Source organism: Schistocerca piceifrons, chromosome 8 (assembly GCF_021461385.2).
Source record: "Schistocerca piceifrons isolate TAMUIC-IGC-003096 chromosome 8, iqSchPice1.1, whole genome shotgun sequence".
NCBI lineage: Eukaryota > Metazoa > Arthropoda > Insecta > Orthoptera > Acrididae > Schistocerca > Schistocerca piceifrons.
In genome coordinates this window covers 19,963,030-19,983,555 of record NC_060145.1, presented here as the reverse complement: position 1 = coordinate 19,983,555, position 20,526 = coordinate 19,963,030, and the positions used below count along the sequence as shown (strand labels likewise).

Here is a 20,526-nt window from a genome sequence, read left to right as displayed (position 1 = left end):
ATCAAAAACTATTTCTCTTGTGAGTCTGGCCTCGGCAGCCAGAGACTAAGGGTATGTGTGTGTGTGAGTTGCGTTTGCGTGCACGTGTGTGTGTGTGTGTGTGTGTGTGTGTGTGTGTGTGTGTGTGTGTGGTCTAATTTCAATGAAGGCTTTTTGGCCACAAGCTTACTTATTTGACAGTCTTTTCTTGTGCCTATCTCTGGCTCAACATCTCTGCTATAAGGTACAGAACAAATGATGATGTTGTTGTTGTTGTTGTGGTCTTCACTCCTGAGACTGGTTTGATGCAGCTCTCCATGCTACTCTATCCTGTGCAAGCTGCTTCATCTCCCAGTACCTACAGCAACCTACATCCTTCTGAAGCTGTTTAGTGTATTCATCTCTTGGTCTCCCTCTACGATTTTTACCCTCCACACTGCCCTTCAATACTAAATGGGTGATCCCTTGATGCCTCAGAACATGTCCTACCAACCGATCCCTTCTTCTAGTCAAGTTGTGCCACAAACTTCTCTTCTCCCCAATCCTATTCAATACCTCCTCATTAGTTATATGATCTACCCATCTAATCTTCAGCATTCTTCTGTAGCACCACATTTCAAAAGTTTCTATTCTCTTCTTGTCCAAACTAGTTATCATCCATGTTTCACTTCCATACATGGCTACGCTCCATACAAATACTTTCAGAAACAACTTCCTGACACTTAAATCTATACTCGATGTTAACAAATTTCTCTTCTTCAGAAATGCTTTCCTTGCCATTGCCAGTCTACATTTTATATCCTCTCTACTTTGACCATCATCTGTTATTTTGCTCCCCAAATAGCAAAACTCATCTGCTACTGTAAGTGTCTCATTCCTAATCTAATTCCCTCAGCATCACCTGATTTAATTCGATTGCATTCCTTTATCCTCGTTTTGGTTTTGTTGGCATTCATCTTACATGCTCATTTCAAGACACCGTCCATTCTGTTCAACTGCTCTTCCAAGCCCTTTGCTGTCTCTGACAGAATCACAATGTCATCGGCAAACCTCAAAGTTTTTATTTCTTCTCCATGGATTTTAATACCTACTCCGAATTTTTCTTTTGTTTCCTTCACTGCATGCTCAAGATACAGATTGAATAACATCGGGGAGAGGCTACAACCCTGTCTCACTCCCTTCCCAACCACTGCTTCCCTTTCATGCCCCTTGATTCTTATAACTGCCCTCTGGTTTCTGTACAAATTGTAAATAGCCTTTCACTCCATGTATTTTACCCTGCCACCTTTAGAATTTGAAAGAGAGTATTCCAGTCAACAATGTCAAAAGCTTTCTCTAAGTCTACAAATGCTAGAAACGTAGGTTTGCCTTTCCTTAATCTTCTAAGATAAGTCGTAGTGTCAGTATTGCCTCACGTGTTCCAATATTTCTACGGAATCCAAACTGATCTTCCCCGAGGTCAGCTTCTACCAGTTTTTCCATTTGTCTGTAGAGAATACGCGTTAGTATTTTGCATCTGTGACTTATTAAACTGATTGGTCAGTAATTTTTACATCTGTCAGCACCTGCCTTTTTTGGGATTGGAATTATTATATTCTTCTTGAAGTTTGAGGGTATTTCGCCTGTCTCATACATCTTGCTCACCAGATGGTAGAGTTTTGTCAGGACTGGCTCTCCCAAGGACGTCAGTAGTTCTAATGGAATGTTGTCTACTCCCGGGGCCTTGTTTCGACTCAGGTCTTTCAGTGCTCTGTCAAACTCTTCACGCAGTATCGTATCTCCCATTTCATCTTCATCTACATCCTCTTCCATTTCCATAATATTGTCCTCAAGTACATTGCACTTGTATAGACCCTCTATATACTCCCTCCACCTTTCTGCTTTCCCTTCTTTGCTTAGAACTGGGTTTCCATCTGAGCTCTTGATATTCATACAAGTGATTCTCTTTTCTCCAAAGGTCTCTTTAATTTTCCTATAGGCAGTATCTATCTTACCCCTAGTGAGATAAGCCTCTACATCCTTACTTTTGTCCTCTAGCCATCCCTGCTTAGCCATTTTGCACTTCCTGTCGATCTCATTTTTGAGAAGTTTGTATTCCTTTTTGCCTGCTTCATTTACTGTGTTTTTATATTTTCTCCTTTCATCAATTAAATTCAATATTTCTTCTGTTACCCAAGGATTTCTACTAGCCCTCGACTTTTTACCTACTAGGTCCTTTGCTGTCTTCACTATTTCATCTCTCAAAGCTACCCATTCTTCTTCTACTGTATTTCTTTCCCTCATTCCTGTCAATTGTTCCCTTATGCTCTCCCTGAAAATCTGTACAACCTCTGGTTTAGTCAGTTTATCCAGGTCCCATCTCCTTAAATTCCCACCTTTTTGCAGCTTCTTCAGTTTCAGTTCATAACCAATAGATTGTGGTCAGAGTCCACATCTGATCCTGGAAATGTCTTACAATTTAAAACCTGGTTCCTAAATCTCTGTCTTACCATTACATAATCTATCTGAAACCTTTCAGTATCTCCAGGCTTCTTCCATGTATACAACCTTCTTTTATGATTCTTGAACCAAGTGTTAGCTATGATTAAGTTGTGCTCTGTGCAAAATTCTACCAGGCGGCTTCCTCTTTCATTTCTTAGCCCCAATCCATATTCACCTACTACGTTTCCTTCTCTCCCTTTTCCCACTACCGAATTCCAGTCACCCATGACTATTAAATTTTCGTCTCCCTTCACTATCTGAATAATTTCTTTGATTTCCTCATACATTTCTTCAATTTCTTCATCATCTGCAGAGCTAGTTGGCATGCAGAACAAATATCCTTTTCATATATTGTCATTTTCCCACCCTGGATTTTTCATTGTTTTATCTCTCTTGTTTAACAGATCTAATCTTTTCACTGCTGAATCAATTTTACTAAAAAAACTATTTACCTATTTTCTTTCTTGTTTGTGTACAGTGTAAGCCTTTTTTTTGTCCATGTATTGTAAAACTTCAACACCTTTTTACATTCCATTATTTCCTATCTCTTGTGGAAGAACACCGGTAGGAAAAAACATACTTTGCAACTTTGCAACCATTGCCATGTCACAACAACAAAGCAAACAAAATAAAGATTAAGAAAATATAAAATCACAAAATCCATTAGTGTACAAGGAGTGAGCATGCCAAAGATAAGTTGACTTCCTGTGTTAGCAGACAATGCCACAGTGGCTTGTTTCTGCATGTGCAGTCTTCAGCATACTCAAAATCCTAAAACTACATACTCACACAGCCAATTGATCACTGACATCACCATCCTACTCACAATGCGGTTACATGTTAATTTACTTGCAAGCATGTGACTTGCACTTACAACAAGCAGTTGCTTATGTAAAAATGGGCTTTACTTCTCAATAATTCTTCTAGTTCTCCTCAATGATTCTAGGCCAATGTAGAATTTTTTGAGATAAAATATTTTGCCATAAACTGGCCATTCTCCTATTTTGGACCACTAAAGTGAGGAAAGTCAGATAAATGTATTGGCAGAGATTTGAATTGCCTTCTTTTTGATGGTAATATTGTACATTCTGCTACAGTGGACGCAAAGGTAAATAAATAAAAGAAAAACTTAACATAAAGAAACACTCAAAAATGGAGGATGGAATGTAACAATACAATGAAAGCGATAGTTGCCACTCACCGTATGGGGGGGGGGGGGGGGGGGGGGGGATGCAGAGTCGCAGAATGGCACAACAAAAAGACCATCACACAATTAGCTTTCAGCCAACAAGGCCTTTGTCAAACACAAACCCAAATCACACATGTACGAACATAGTGTCTGGCAGCTGGAGCCAGACTGCGAGCAGCAGGGCATTATGAAGAGGCAACCATGAGTGCAGGGGGAGGGGGGGAGTGTAAGGAGGAGGCTGGGGGAGGGGGGTTAAGGAGGAGGCTGGGGGAGGGGGGTTAAGGAGGAGGCTGGGGGAGGGGGGTTAAGGAAGAGGCTGGGGGAGGGGGGTTAAGGAAGAGGCTGGGGGAGGGGGAGTATAGCAGGATAGAGGTGGGGGATGGTAAAGCACTGCTGGGAGCATACAGGGACATGGTGGAGAGTGGGGCAGATAGGTGGAGTTGGGAGGTTAGATGGTGGGCAGGGGAGAGAGGGGGGGGGTTAGCAGAAAAGGAGAGAATTAAAGAGACTGGTGCACTGGTGGAATAGAGGGCTGTGTAGTGCTGGAATGGGAACAGGGAAGGGGCTAGATGGTTAAGGAGAATGATCAACGAAGGTTGAGAGCAGGAGGGTTACGGGAATATCGGATATATTACAGGGAGAGTTCCCACTTGCACAATTCAGAAAACTGGACCACCCTGTTGTTGAGCACACCACCCAACACGATGTCCTTCATTTCAGTGAGTGCTTCACAGTCCGTGCCCTATGGCTCTTTCCCACCAATACCAGATTTTCTGAATTGAACACGTGGGAACTCTCCCTGCAATATATCCCATGTTCCCATAACCCTCCTGGCTTCCACTTCCATTAGTCTTTGTCCTGACCCTCTAGCCCCTTCCCTGTTCCCAACCCAGCACTATGCAGTCCTCTAGTGTACCAACGCACCCACAGTTCTTTTCTACCCTCCTTTTCCGCTACCCTCCCCCCCCCCACCACCCCCCCCCCCCCCCCCTCCCCCAACCATCTGTCTAACCTCCTGACCGCACCTAGCTGCCTTACCCTCTCTCCACCTTGTCCCTGCACACTCCCAGCAGCACTTTGCCGTCCCCCATCCCTACCTTGCTACCCCTCCCCCTCACCACTCCAGCCTCCTCTGTACTCCCATCTGGTTGCATCTCCCACTATGCCCTGCTGCTTGCAATTTGGCTGCAGCTGCCAGATACTGTGCTCATGTGTGTGTGAGTTGTGTTTGCGTGAGTGTGTGTGTACGTGTATGTTGTCTATTTTTGACAAGAGCCTTCTTGGCTGAAAGCTAATTGTGTGACAGTCTTTGTGGTGTGCCTTTCTGCGACTCAGCATCTCCTCTCTCTGGTGAGTAGCAACTATCCCTTCATTATATTGTTTCAAAACATAACAGAGCAAGTCTGAAAGTAGACCTGAAAAATCACTCCAGTTAAGACTAAAATAAGGTATAATCAATGCACCGAAAAAAAGTTGTACACATTAACAATGAAATCACAGAACCAACAGAGTAGTTTCTGTATTTGAGGCTGTCATTGACGACCGAAAAGATAGCAAAATAAATTAAAAGAAGAATAATAATAGCCTGCCATACTTTTGGTACACTAGCAAAGGAGACATGCTTATTGGGAATTCTTAAGAATGACAGAAAAACAAATTAATCTACTCTGGGTGCAGCCTGAGCAGAAGATGTAATTGAGTCTGTAACGTAAATGCAAAGAAGATGGATTGGACGTCTAATTGAGACAATGGACTGCCACAGGACATGTAGCCAACTAAAAGGATGGGAAACAGATTAAGAATATCCTTTGCTCGATCTTACAAGATAAGGAAAGAGGAAGACAATGATATAACATAAGGCGTGTTGGTGGTGGTGACGATCATGACACAGGTATCGAATAAAAATAGCCCATAGTACTCTTAACACAAGACAGTAACTAATTTTACTAAGGCAATTCTACTTGTTTTATTCTGATATTTGTGAATATTGTCTCTTGCCCTAATTTTCACACACATTCAGAATAAATACCAACACTGGACAGTTTCACCCCAAGTTATTAATCACAAGTGCTATATACACATTTGTCAGTGAATTTCAAATATTATCTGCTATTTGTAAAAAAGTTTTAGGTGTAACTTCAGAAACATTTTAAAGAGTGTCATACTTCCACAATTTTTCAAGTAGCAAAAAATTATCTAAATGTTATTCAAAAACATACACTTTAAAGTAGAAATAAATAATTGTGTCTGACATACTGTGAACTTTCATAGGCATTTCTTCCAATCACAGGAATCGAAACAGCAATCTAAAGGTGGGCCAATTTATCTGTTTCTCACCTGTAGTGTGGTTTATTTCCAGTCCCATCACAAAGACTATAACTGTCAACATTTTTCAGTTTGCAATAGAACTGCACTAAATCCTTTATTTTTCTTGCTCCGAGTCCAAGTTGTCCAATGTAACAATGCATCATTTCTTTCAAATCACTCTCTGATGTAAGTTCATCTACAAAGAATTCTGTGAACCTACAAAGAAAAAAATAAATGTTTTATTTGCAACAGAGTCCACAGCCATAATACACTTATTGAATGAAATTAGTTTCCTGCATTTGTGTTAAACCCATTAAATACATATGTTCTGGGTTGTAGTCATACAATTTTATGCTCAGTGTGTGGACAGTTGAGCTCAAGAGCCGCTATATTTGGTTCAGTATGAACAGTAATATGCAGTCAAGCCATTTACTAGTGTGAAGGAGCATCAGACTGACAAACAAGTCGAGGATGGACGCTACACGGACAGGTTTGTACTGCCGGGTATCACGGCTACAGTTCTTTAGCCCAGCAAACCAAATATCACATACGTAATTATGTGACTGTAACCCAAAATGTGTGTTTAATTGGCTAAAGATTTTGCTTGAAAATTGCTACAAAACCAGAATGCTGTAGTGTGCAAAATAAAATTAAAATGGATGTAAAAAAAAAAAATAAATAAAAAAAAAATTAAAAAAAAACAGCCAATGTAGGAAATTAATTTCTTTAACAGAAAAGAAGTCAGTAATCATTGTAAAAGAAAAATAAATAAATAAATAAAGTGACCAGTTTGCCGAATTTAACTTCGATATCGCTTTCTGAAGCTTTGCACAAACTGACAATGTCCATAGCACTGAGAGACGAAGCATTGGGCAGAGGCATACACCTCTGACCGTGGCCTAAAGCCCATAAAAGAAAAATCACTAACAACAAAAACTGGATGTTAAAGCCTGAATTGTGTGATAACATTTTCCACTACCATTCATAAAACACTGACTCACTCACGCAGATACATGTCGAGACAATATGTCCCGAAAATGCCTAAGAAAAACTTTTAACAACAGGGAGCCGGGCACGCTTGTCCTGTTTAAAACCGGCAGCTCAATTGGTAAACGTTATGACAGTCGAAAGATCAGTGTTTGACAGTCAAGGAGGCTGTGCTGAGCTGTGTGAACTTTGCAGCTCTGTCAACAGGTGGCAGGAGAGGGAGAGGAGGAGAGGGAGAGGAGGAGAGGGGGAGGAGGGGGAGGGGGGAGGAAGAGAGGGGGATGAGGAGAGGGGGATGAGGAGAGGGGGAGGAGGAGAGGGGGAGGAGGAGAGGGGGAGGAGGAGAGGGGGAGGAGGAGAGGGGGGATGAGGAGAGGGGGGATGAGGAGAGGGGGGATGAGGAGAGGGGGGATGAGGAGAGGGGGGATGAGGAGAGGGGGGATGAGGAGAGGGGGGATGAGGAGAGGGGGGATGAGGAGGGGGGGATGAGGAGAGGGGGGATGAGGAGGGGGGATGAGGAGGGGGGGATGAGGAGAGGGGGGAATGAGGAGAGGGAGATGAGGAGAGGGAGAGGAGGAGAGGGAGATGAGGAGAGGGAGAGGAGGAGAGGGAGAGGAGGAGAGGGAGAGGAGGAGAGGGAGAGGAGGAGAGGGAGAGGAGGAGAGGGGCGGAGAAGAGAGGGGAGAAGGGGGAGGGGGGATGAAGAGAGGGGGGATGAGGAGAGGGGGAGAAGGGGGAGGGGGGATGAAGAGAGGGGGGATGAGGAGAGGGGGAGAAGGGGGAGGGGGGATGAAGAGAGGGGGGATGAGGAGAGGGGGAGGAGAGGGGGAGGAGGAGAGGGGGAGGAGGAGAGGGGGAGGAGGAGAGGGGGAGGAGGAGAGGGGGCGGAGGAGAGGGGGCGGAGGAGAGGGGGCGGAGGAGAGGGGGCGGAGGAGAGGGGGCGGAGGAGAGGGGGCGGAGGAGAGGGGGCGGAGGAGAGGGGGCGGAGGAGAGGGGGCGGAGGAGAGGGGGCGGAGGAGAGGGGGCGGAGGAGAGGGGGCGGAGGAGAGGGGGCGGAGGAGAGGGGGCGGAGGAGAGGGGGCGGAGGAGAGGGGGCGGAGGAGAGGGGGCGGAGGAGAGGGGGCGGAGGAGGGGGGGCGGAGGAGGGGGGGCGGAGGAGGGGGGGCGGAGAGAGGGGGGGCGGAGAGAGGGGGGGCGGAGAGAGGGGGGCGGAGAGAGGGGGGGCGGAGAGAGGGGGGGCGGAGAGAGGGGGGGCGGAGGAGGGGGGGCGGAGGAGGGGGGGCGGAGGAGGGGGGGCGGAGGAGGGGGGCGGAGGAGGGGGGGCGGAGGAGGGGGGGCGGAGGAGGGGGGGCGGAGGAGGGGGGGCGGAGGAGGGGGGGCGGAGGAGGGGGGGCGGAGGAGAGGAGAGGGGGCGGAGGAGAGGAGAGGGGGCGGAGGAGAGGAGAGGGGGCGGAGGAGAGGAGAGGGGGCGGAGGAGAGGAGAGGGGGCAGAGGAGAGGAGAGGGGGCGGAGGAGAGGAGAGGGGGCGGAGGAGAGGAGAGGGGGCGGAGGAGAGGAGAGGGGGCGGAGGAGAGGAGAGGGGGCGGAGGAGAGGAGAGGGGGCGGAGGAGAGGAGAGGGGGCGGAGGAGAGGAGAGGGGGCGGAGGAGAGGAGAGGGGGCGGAGGAGAGGAGAGGGGGCGGAGGAGAGGAGAGGGGGCGGAGGAGAGGAGAGGGGGCGGAGGAGAGGAGAGGGGGCGGAGGAGAGGAGAGGGGGCGGAGGAGAGGAGAGGGGGCGGAGGAGAGGAGAGGGGGCGGAGGAGAGGAGAGGGGGCGGAGGAGAGGAGAGGGGGCGGAGGAGAGGAGAGGGGGCGGAGGAGAGGAGAGGGGGCGGAGGAGAGGAGAGGGGGCGGAGGAGAGGAGAGGGGGCGGAGGAGAGGAGAGGGGGCGGAGGAGAGGAGAGGGGGCGGAGGAGAGGAGAGGGGGCGGAGGAGAGGAGAGGGGGCGGAGGAGAGGAGAGGGGGCGGAGGAGAGGACAGGGGGAGGAAGAGAGGACAGGGGGAGGAAGAGAGGACAGGGGGAGGAAGAGAGGGGGAGGAAGAGAGGGGGAGGAAGAGAGGGGGTGGAAGAGAGGGGGAGGAAGAGAGGGGGTGGAAGAGAGGGGGTGGAAGAGAGGGGGTGGAAGAGAGGGGGTGGAAGAGAGGGGGTGGAAGAGAGGGGGAGGAAGAGAGGGGGAGGAAGAGAGGGGGAGGAAGAGAGGGGGAGGAAGAGAGGGGGAGGAAGAGAGGGGGAGGAAGAGAGGGGGAGGAAGAGAGGGGGAGGAAGAGAGGGGGAGGAAGAGAGGGGGAGGAAGAGAGGGGGAGGAAGAGAGGGGGAGGAAGAGAGGGGGGGAAGAGAGGGGGAGGAAGAGAGGGGGAGGAAGAGAGGGGGAGGAAGAGAGGGGGAGGAAGAGAGGGGGAGGAAGAGAGGGGGAGGAAGAGAGGGGGAGGAAGAGAGGGGGAGGAAGAGAGGGGGAGGAAGAGAGGGGGAGGAAGAGAGGGGGAGGAAGAGAGGGGGAGGAAGAGAGGGGGAGGAAGAGAGGGGGAGGAAGAGAGGGGGAGGAAGAGAGGGGGAGGAAGAGAGGGGGAGGAAGAGAGGGGGAGGAAGAGAGGGGGAGGAAGAGAGGGGGAGGAAGAGAGGGGGAGGAAGAGAGGGGGAGGAAGAGAGGGGGAGGAAGAGAGGGGGAGGAAGAGAGGGGGAGGAAGAGAGGGGGAGGAAGAGAGGGGGAGGAAGAGAGGGGGAGGAAGAGAGGGGGAGGAAGAGAGGGGGAGGAGGAGAGGGGGAGGAGGCTAGGGGGACGAGGCTAGAGGGAGGGGGAGGAGGAGAGGGAGGAGGAGGAGGAGGAGATGGAGAGGAGGAGAGGGAGAGGGGGAGGAGGAGAGGAGAGGGGGAGAGGGGAGGAGATGATAGGACAGAGAGAGTGAAAACTGTTGGGTGGAGGGTGTGGGGACAGTATGTTACTGTAGGTAGAGGCCAGGATAACTAAGGGAGCAGACAATGTGTTATACAGATAACTCACTTTCTGCGCAGTTCAGAAAAGCAGGTGGTGGGAGGCAGGACACAGATGGGTTGGGTAGTTGTGACGAAGCAAGCTGGGATATTTTTCTTCCCCTCTTGTTTTGCCATCTGCCTTACTTAAATTCGTTTTTTTTTTTTTTCATTTTTGAACTAATTACCATTAACAAACGTGAATGTAATCTGTATTGTCATAATAGAGAAAGATTGGCCCTCAGTTTTAAAATAAACAACACCAGATCTAATTTTGTTCTTAGTTTTAGGTATATAATTCTATTGTTGACATGTAAACAAATATAAACTCTGTAATAATTGTAAACATTTGGAAGACAAAATGATAGTATTCTTAAAGTATCTATTTGGGTCTAGTCTAAAACATGTTAACAAAACCAGCCATTAATTAATTACAAAGTAATTAACAGTTTTGTCCAAAGTATTGTTTAAGTGCTTATATTTGTTAATTTCATGATTTAAACAAATAATTCAGCTTAACCCTTCCAGTAGAAGAAACTGTTAAAAAGAACCAATTTTTCAATGTATTCGGTTAATTTAATGAGTTAAGTTTTAATTGTAATTTTGGTAAATTAAACTTCAAACAATGTGTAGTTACAGTACCTATTATTGTGTTAATATATATGGGCTCAGTTTTTGCTCACAAGACCGTCAGTTCACGGCTGAGTTTCAGACGAGGAATCTGTGCTGCTTAGAACAACAACAATGCATCAACTTAACAGTGAAATAAGTGTTACACCAATACGCCTTGTGTTAAAACACTGACAGTGTCTGCTCCATACGTACCTTTCTATTCTGTTCAAATGGTTCAAATGGCTCTGAGTACTATGAGACTTAACATCTGTGGTCATCAGTCCCCTAGAACTTAGAACTACTTAAACCTAACTAACCTAAGGACATCACACACATCCATGCCTGAGGCAGGATTCGAACCTGCGACCGTAGCAGTCGCGCGGTTCCGGACTGAGAGCCTAGAACCGCTAGACCACCGCGTTCTATTCTGTGAACTGCGAACTTTGTGGTTATGTTTTTACTGCTCGCAGATGTTCAATACTAAACTATTGTAGCAGTATGTGGAGGTTTGCCTGCACACTATTAATGAGGCTTATCGAAAGTTAAACAATAGTGCACTGGCCATATAACTGTGTATTATTAGGGGGTTGTGAACAGTGAAATTAAAGTACTGTGAAATGCAACTATGACCCTGTTGGCTACCTTACTTACAGTAGTCAGTGTCAGAATCCGTAACCCATTTTTCAGCCAGTCTAGAAATGCAGTACGATGACACCAAGGACATCAAACAAATGAATAAATAAAGCAGGCAGAACCGCTACATAGTGAAGCAGCTACTGGAATCAAGAGTGTTATGTTCAGCCACAAGTTGTGCCACAGGGTGGTCTACTTTGTTCTTGGCCACAGATTAGTGGCGGTCTTTCATCCTGGTGGACAGCTGGTTGGTAGTCATACCAATACAAAAAAACTGTGCAACAATTGCAGCAGAGCTGGTAAATGACATGGCTGCTTTCACATGTGGCCCGGCCCCTGATGGGGTAGGACAGGACAGGACAGGAATAGGAAGTGCTGGGTGGGTGGATTGGGCAGGTTTTGCACCTGGGTCTTCCACAGGGATATGATCCTTGTGGCAAGGGGTTCAGATTGGGAGTGCAATAGGAATGGACTAGGATGTTGTGGAGATTGGGTGGGCAACAGAACACCACTTTTGGAGTGGTGGGAAGTATCTCTGATAGGATGTCCCTCATTTCAGGGCACGACGATAGGTAATCAAAGCCCTGGCGAAAGAGTGGTTCAGTTGTTCCAGTCCGGGATGGTACTAGGTGACAAAGGGGATAATGTGCTGTGGCTTGTTTCTGGAGGTGGTGGGAGGATTGGAGTTGTGGGGGGAAATGGTATGGGAGTGGGATAGTGCCTGTCTGACAAGGCCTCTGTGAGAACATCGGCATACAGAGCAAGAGAGTTCTTGTCAGTGCACATATCTCGACCCTATGGGAGTGATTTTTTTGTGTGAAACAGATGACCGCCACAAAAACACAGGTGTGGTTGGTGGTTTAATGTGGGCAGAGGTGTGTATAGAACCATCAGGGAGGAGATGGCCAACGTCTCTGAAGATGACACACTGGTTTGAGGACTACCAGGTGAAGTGGATGGAAGAAAAGGTGTTGAGGTTGTGAAGGAATGAAGATACTGTGTCTTGGCCCTGAGTACAGATCATGAGGATATCCATCAATGGACCTGAATCAGACTAGGGATTTGGTGTTTGGGAGGCTAGGAAGGTTTCCTCTAATCAGCCCATAAACGTGTTGGCACACGAGGCTGCCACGCAGGTGCCCACGGCTGTGCTGTGTGTTTGTTTCTATCTGTCTCCTTTCCAAGGAGAAGTAGTTGTGTTTTAGGATACAGTTAGTAAGATGCATGAGGAAGGAGGTTGTGGGTCTGGAGTCTGAAGGACATTGGAGAAGGTAGTGTTCAACAGCATGGGCATGAGGGATGTTGGTTTCTTGGAAGGTGGCATCAACAGTGATGAGGATGGTTAGGTGGGAGGAGGATGGTTAGGTGGGAGGAGGATGGTTAGGTGGGAGGAGGATGGTTAGGTGGGAGGAGGATGGTTAGGTGGGAGGAGGATGGTTAGGTGGGAGGAGGATGGTTAGGTGGGAGGAGGATGGTTAGGTGGGAGGAGGATGGGGGTGGGTATGAGGATCACGGCTGGATGGTGGTATGAACTGAGAGAGTCAGAGATCGATGTTGGTATTAGGTTGGTTTTGCTTGGAGGGATTGACTACAGGAAGTACTTCCATTGCAGGGATTGCAAGAAGGAGAGTAGGCCTTTAACAAGTACAAAATGTTTAAATTTGAGTGTAGGGCAAAAGGGCTAAAGATGATGTTTTTGGATAGGACTGAAATTTCTGTGGAACTGAGGTTTTTGTTGCCTAGGTTAACAACAGTGTTAAGGGAATGTTTCAGTTCTAGAATTAGTGCAGTGTTGGTAGGGAGTTTTGGGGATGTGGCAAGTTGAAAGGGTCAGCTAGGCACAGTTTAGGTGCTGTAAGGGGTGGCCAAGGAGGAACACTGCGGGTAGGATAGGGATAGAGGTTGGATACCAGTGCCCTGAGGCGGCAGTAGGATGTCAGCGATAGAACCGAGTATCACCCCAGACTTGAACAACTGACCCATATCCTTCGCCAGGGCTTTGATTACCTGTCATGATGTCCTGAAATGAGGGACATCTAACCCAAAATACTTCCCACCCCTCCTGAAGGTGTGTTCTGCCACCCCCCCCCCCCACCCCCAACCATCACATCATCCCTAGCCACTCCCAATCCCAACCCCTTGCCACAAGCATCATATCGTTATGACAGACCCAGGTGAAAGACCAGCCCAATCCACCCACTCAGCACTTCCATTCCGGTCACAGGTCTATCGTATCGCATCAGCGGTCGGCCAACCTGTGAAAGCAGCCATGTCATTTACCAGTTCTCCTGAAATCGCTGCACAGTTTTTTATAATGGTTATGACTACCAACCAGCTGTCCAGTAAGATGAACGGCCACTGCCAAACTGTGGCCAAGAGCAAGAGATGAAGCTGAACACAACATGCTTGTTTCAATTGCTGCTTCATTACTCAAACCATCTGAATCCTTCCCTCCACCACCAGCTTTTCTGATTTACACTTGGGATTTATCCATACAACACAGTCCCCTCTCCCGTTATTATCCCAGCCTCAACCTACGGGAACATAGTGTCCCCACACCCTCCACCCAGCAGTTTCCACCCCCTTTGTTCTATCATCTACTCCCCATTCTCACCTCCCACCCTTTATTTGCCGCCCACTACCAATGCATCTGCCCATTATTTCCTGATCCTCTCCTTTTTCGCTCCTTTTTCCCTGCCTCCCTGCCCCACAATCTCCTGATGCTGTGCCTGTATGCATTCTAGTCCCTGCACACTCCACCAGCCAGCATTCCTCTCTTCCCTCACCCATACACTACCATCCCTTCCCCTGCCCTACTCCCTCCAGAATGATGCTTCCATCCCACATGATAGTTGCATTCTGGCCAAAGATGCCACAGTTGGCAGTCACTTGTGTGTGAGGTGTGCATGTTTGTGTGTATGAATGGTGTGTGTTTCTCTTTTGCTGACGAAGGCTGCAGCTGAAAGCTTCCTCTGAATTGTGCCTCTCTGTAATTTAAAATGTCATGTTTACGCTAAGTAGCAATCTATCTTTTCCTACATTGTTGATATTCCTACCTGAAGTTTCCATTGTTTGAAAATCCCATTATATAATGTCTGTGTAGGCAGGTTGACACAGTATTTCAAATCTGGAATAGCATTTCTGGAACCCACACCAAACACAGCTAATCATCTGGCCTGATTCTATGATCAAGATCTGGTGGCACTTACACATCTTTTTAATTGTATTTCCTAAGCAGCTACTGAGGCAACAGTACAATAGATACTCATTCATGTTTGTTATACACAAGGCTTAATTGATGGGATTAAAATAGCTTTCTCCCACAGCAAAATTGCCCTGTTGCTTGTATTTTTTATAACATTAGAGGAAGGTTCCTTAGTGTTCCCAACAAGGTATCACAACACGTGTTAAGGGATTTTGTTGTGACTTTGTGCCATGTCGTGCAGCCGAAAAAGCCAAAGCTAACTCACACAAAGAGAAGTTTCCATTTACTTCTCCACCCCCCTCACAAGGTTCCCATTTATCATCATAACACTGATAATGTGGTTTATCTCCCTTCCTAATCCTTCTTACAACTTTCCGTACTTGTATTGATTTAATGGAATGGTTTATGGTATTCAGGAGTTGATGTTACATTCTCTTCTTGGTAATCCTGACACATTTTTCCATCACTATATGAAAGGTTGCAAGCCTCTATGCAATAGGTTTGCTCTTTAGGTTTTGGAGAGCTACCTACTTGTCCATAATTGTGCAGTGTCATTCATCATTGCACCAGCAGGGGAAAGCCTGTCTTCTTAATCTGCATGAAAACTCTAAGGTAGATTGTAGAGCACGTAAGTAATATGATTCGCCAGCTCCTGGGTGCTGTCACTATGTTCTAGCACAGAAAAGTGTCTGTATAGCATCCAATTTGTCTTAATACGGCATCCAACTCTGTAGCTTTAATTAGCGCACTGCTACGTCTGGCATGTTTCCTCCATCTGGAGAAATAGTCTGCAAGAGTCAAAGTCCATTCTGAGAGAGAGGTGCCAAGGAACAAACCTACTGCTTTGTTGAAATGCATTCTCTGCTCTATGTTCAAAAACCACACTTTTTGCTGAGACTAACTACATAAATGGAATAAAAAAACGATTTAAAAAACATACATATACAAAAAGTCTATGCTAAAAGGTTGGTGCAAATTTGTTTCCATTCTTTCTCAAATTTGGTTCATTCTTTTTATCTGATATGCAACAAATGCTCTAAAGTATCATAAAAATGTTTAACAAAAGTAACATTCAGGCCCTGAACAGGCCTTTTCTTCAAATGGTGATGCAACAATACTTCCTTTGTAAGTACAGCATTAATAGGCAGACAGCACAAATATCCACATTCAAACAGTGCAGTACCCACACAGCATAACTGGAAAGACAACTTTCATACAATTATAAGCTATACACAACAAATTGGAAATCTGAATACTGTCTGTTGTAATTATGATTCTTATAAATTATAATGATGCAATGTGCCTAACATACCATAAAATACTGCCATATTTAATAAAATATGGATAATGGGCAAATGAAGAAAGGAAAAATTAAGAGCATAGTAGCTCTAACCAATGTTAACATTAATGCAGGGTGTCCAGGCTAGAGGTACACGCATACTTATAATGAAAGACCTCGACATTTTACGTTGCTGGGTAAATATGCAAACGACAGAGACACTCTGTAAGACGCGATCCTCCTCATTTCGTGAACAGCACTGAGTCCTATAGCGCACGCGTACAAATATTTACTGTGCAGCAGGCAGACGTGCTTTTAACAGCCAACATTTGGATACCACAACGAAAGTTGCAGTGTGTGCTATCGTTAACAGAGTTAAAATCTGTAACAAATGTCCAGCGGTGGGCAAGAAGAGAATGGAAAATGGATCTTTCCACACACAAATCCACTTACCAGTGGGACAGAACTCTTTGAGAAATCGGAAGTTTGATTTCAAATGATGGAAAACATCCTAAAACGCATGTGAAGGGAGCGACCGAGGAATGGGTGTCCAAAGCATTCACCAGAAGTCCACATAAAGCCACCTGACAAGTTAGTACGGAACTAGGAGTGCCCCATTCGATAGTGCGTGACACTGTGCACAAACGTCCCTGGCTGCATGCTTACAAACTCCAACTTTCTCATCAAATTAAGCCTGAGGATCACCACAGACAATGTGATTTTGTTGCCGAAATGTTACATCATTCCACATATGTAGTAGCAAAGTTAACAGACATAAATGTCAAACAGGGGGAAGTGAGGCTCCAGAATAAGTGATTCTGTACGAAATGGGCACACCAAAAGTTAATGTGTGGTTAGGATTTCATAAACATAGGATAACTGGTCCGTTTCTCACACCTATCTTCACATGTTGCCAAACTATGCAGTTCCACAGATGCCGCCCGACATCATTTTCCAGCACGATTGTGATACCACTATTAAAATTAAACAGAAACAACTTTTGGGTAGTGCACAAAATGAGAATGTCAAAGGCAGAGGGCAGCTATAAATAGTCCCAGGAGAACTGAAAAGCAGCAGGAAATAAGGGGAGCCCCAAATAACATGAAGTGATGAGAAAAACAAAAGAGACACTGGTGACATGAGACTGACATTAATTTTAAAAAATATGAAGGGGTAGTGGCACCCTCTGAATGAAATATATGGGAAAAAACACATAGATTGGAACACCATGAGAAACGCATGCTTGAATATAAATGCAAGTAATAATCCTGAGCTAATAACGAGCATCAAAACTGACAGGGATTAGTGAATAGAGGGTTGTCATAGCGAGATTGAATATTGTAATCCCCAAATCCTCGAAAAATAAGTGAAAAATATACCTACTCAAAAAAGCAGATAAAAATTCACTTGACACCTTCCTGAGAGACAATCTCCACTCATTCCAAATTAATGATATAAGTGTAGAGCAGATATGGCTTAAATTCAAAGAAATAGTATTGGCAGCAATTGGGAGATTTATACCAAATAAATTAACAAACAACGGAGCTAATCCTCCTTGGTACACAAAACATGTTAGAACACTGTTGCAGAAACAACAAAACAAACATGCCAAACTTAAAACAGACGTAAAATCCCCAAGATTGGCGTTCTTTTACAGAAGCTCAAAATTTAGCATGGACTTCAATGTGAGATGCTTATAACAGTTTCCACAATGAACCTTTGTCTTGAAACCTGGCAGAAAATCCAAAGAGATTCTGGTCGTATGTGAAGTAAGTTAGCAGCAAGAAACAATCAATGCCTTCTCTGTGTGATAGCAATGGAGATACTATCAAAGACAGTGCTGCCAAAGCAGAGTTACTAAACACAGCCTTCCGAAATGCCTTCACAAAAGACGAAGTAAATATTTCAGAATTTGAATCGAGAACAGCTGCCAACATGAGTAACGTAGAAGTAAATATCCTCGGAGTAGTGAAGCAACTTAAATCACTTAATAAAAGCAAGTCTTCTGGTCCAGACTGTATACCCATCAGGTTCCTTTCAGAGTATACTGATGCATTAGCTCCATATTAACAATCATATACAACCATTTGCTCGACAAAAGATCCATACCCAAAGACTGTAAAGTTGCACAGGTCACACCAATATTCAAGAAAGGTAGCAGGAGTAATCCACTAATTACATGCCCATATCGTTAACATCGATATGCAGCAGGATTTTGGAACATACATTGTGTTCAAACATTATGAATTACCTCAAAGAAAAAGGTCTATCGACACACAGTCACCATGGGTTTAGAAAACATTGTTCCTGTGAAACACAACTAGCTCTTTATTCACATGAAGTGCTGAGTGCTATTGACAAGGGATTTCAGATCGATTCTGTATTCCTGGATTTCCGGAAGGCTTTTGACACTGTACCACACAAGCGGCTCATACTGAAATTGCATGCCTCGTCTCAGTTATATGACTGGATTTGTGATTTCCTGTCAGAGAGGTCACAGTTCGTAGTAATTGACAGAAAGTCATCGAGTAAAACAGAAGTGATTTCTGGTGTTCCCCAAGGTAGAGTTATAGGCCTTTTGCTGTTCTTCATCTATATAAACGATTTGGGAGACAATCTGAGCAGCCGTCTTCAGTTGTTTGCAAATGACGCTGTCGTTTATCGACTAATAAAGTCATCAGAAGATCAAAACAAATTGCAAAATGATTTAGGAAAGATATCTGAATGGTGCAAAACGTGGCAGTTGACCCTAAATAACGAAAAGTGTGAGGTCATCCACATGAGTGCTAAAAGCAACTATACAATTACAAACAACTTAAACTGGAAGGAAGGCTAACCAAAGACTTCGTTTTATTACCAGGACACTTAGAAAATGTCACAGACCTACTAAGGAGACTGCCTACACTACACTTGTCCGTCCTCTTTTAGAATACTGCTGCGCGGTGTGGGATTCTTACCAGATAGGCCTGACGGAGTGCATCAAAAAAGTTCAAAGGAAGGCAGCACATTTTGTATTATCGTGAAATACGGGAGAGAGAGTGTCACAGAAATGATACAGGATTTGGGCTGGACATCATTAAAAGAAAGGCGCTTTTCGTTGTGATGGAATCTTCTCACGAAATTCCAATTGCCAACTTTCTCAGAATGTGAAAATATTTTATTGACACCGACCTACATAGGGAGGAACAATCACCACGATAAAATAAGGGAAACCAGAGCTCACACGTAAAGATATACGTGTTCATTCTTTCCGCGTGCTATACGAGATTGGAATAAGAGAGAATTGCGAAGGTGGTTCGATGAACACTGTTCCAGGCACTTAAATGTGATTTGTAGAGTATCCATGTAGACATAGATGTAGATGTAGATGCTAGCCAAGCCTGCAGGTGTTGGTGTTGGGTTTGACCATGGATGGCATATATTCAATGCCCTCAATACATTGCACGTGTCAGTCGTGGTCAGAACAATGTTCCGTTTAGTTGTGAGTACATTATGTCGAAGCAAAGCTAATGTGATTGTTGGTGCTCGTATGATGGGTACTTCCATGACCAAGGTAGCCAAAGTGTTTGGTGTTTCAAGAACACCGTACTGACGATTTATACTGCATATGGGGAAGTGGAAAATCATTGTCCACTAACTAACAATACAGGTGCAAGTGTATGTTGAGTGATCACAAAAGCTGGTCACTGAAGAGGACTGTGGCAAAAAATAAGAGGACGACAGCTGCAAAAGTCATTGCAGAACCGAATGTCGCACTCGTGAACCCTGCCAGCACCAGAACAACACAGAGGGAGTTCCATAAGCTGGGAATTGCAGGGCCAGCTGGAATTTCAAAACCCCAAGTTAGTGATGCAAATGCCATTACCAGGAAAATGTGGTGCCAAAGCAATGAAATGTGGATGGTGTGGCAATGGAAGCATGTTATTTGGTAGAATGAGTCTTGTCTGACACTGTTTCCAACTTCTGGCTAAGTTTACATCCCAAGAATGAAACATAGTGTGGGTTCAGTGATGACACGAGCAGTCATGTCACGGTATTCCATGTACCCCAAAGTTACTCTGAGAGCTTGCATTACTACCGTGGATTATATGAGCATTTTGGATGATTAGGTCCTTCCGAAGATATTATATTTGTTCCCCCATGGTGATACTGTGTTCCAAGACACCCCTGTCCATGCAGTTGCATTGTCCAGGGCTGCTTGACAAACCGTCACATCTCCCTGCCACCACAGTCACCAGATCTCTACATTATAGAGCCGTTGTGGCCTACTTTGGAAAGAAGGACGTGTAGTTGCTATCGATCTCTATCATCATTACCTTTCCTGAGCTTGCCCCTATTCTGTGAGAAGAAAAAAATATACTGGACCTGTATTTATCCATTCTGAGATAACTAGGTGCTTTTTTGAATGCCAACAGTTTTCCTACACTGTATTACTGTGCTGTGTTTTAGTGTTTCCATATTTTTGTCCACCCCATGTAGTTCCAGTATATGGTGACCCAGGCTGAAGAAGCATGTGATGACAAAGAAGATACCATAAAACTCAAGTGGCATGTACAAACTCATCTGTAGAAAGATTAGGTGCAACATGTACTTAATAAAATGCCCCACAAGTATAACAACTCCTCCTGTCCTAAAACAAATCTATTATGGCTTTATCTATTCACTTTTGCAATAGGGAACTGAAACTGGAGATGGGCAATCCACAGTCTACATGGATTCAGTATTCCAGCTTCAGAAGGGATCAGATAGAATAAATACTAATACAAGTAAATGTCAAGCCTGAAGTGACTATTTCATCAAGTACAATTAACTGATTGTGTGTCCCTAATACAATTACATTTGTAAAAGAT

General features: G+C 45.4%; 2 protein-coding genes across 2 annotated transcripts in view; one reads left to right on the top strand and one right to left on the bottom strand.

Moving 5' to 3' along the window:
- LOC124711514 (midasin-like) overlaps positions 1–6,971 on the bottom strand; it is a 155,758-nt gene extending 148,787 nt beyond the window's left edge. The window contains exons 1-2 of the mRNA XM_047241629.1: positions 6,958–6,971; positions 5,987–6,172 (exon numbers count right to left, since the gene is read on the bottom strand). Of these exons, the coding sequence (XP_047097585.1) occupies positions 5,987–6,172; positions 6,958–6,971 (200 nt within the window). The remainder of the gene's footprint in view (positions 1–5,986; positions 6,173–6,957) is intronic.
- Positions 6,972–7,747: 776 nt separating this feature from the next.
- On the top strand, positions 7,748–20,430 carry LOC124711512 (glycine-rich cell wall structural protein 1.0-like). Its single transcript, XM_047241627.1, has 2 exons — positions 7,748–8,943; positions 20,352–20,430. The coding sequence occupies exons 1-2, from the start codon at positions 7,748–7,750 to the stop codon at positions 20,428–20,430; spliced, it is 1,275 nt and encodes a 424-aa protein (XP_047097583.1).
- The last annotated feature ends 96 nt before the right edge of the window (positions 20,431–20,526 follow it).

Bases quoted from the DNA above. Each gene is read 5' to 3' on its own strand.
- LOC124711512 (XM_047241627.1), top strand. From the start codon at position 7,748: ATGAGGAGAGGGGGAGGAGAGGGGGAGGAGGAGAGGGGGAGGAGGAGA. The intron at 8,944-20,351 runs GCGGAGGAGAGG...CTTTTGCAATAG, and splicing joins GGCGGAGGAGAGGAGAGGGG to GGAACTGAAACTGGAGATGG.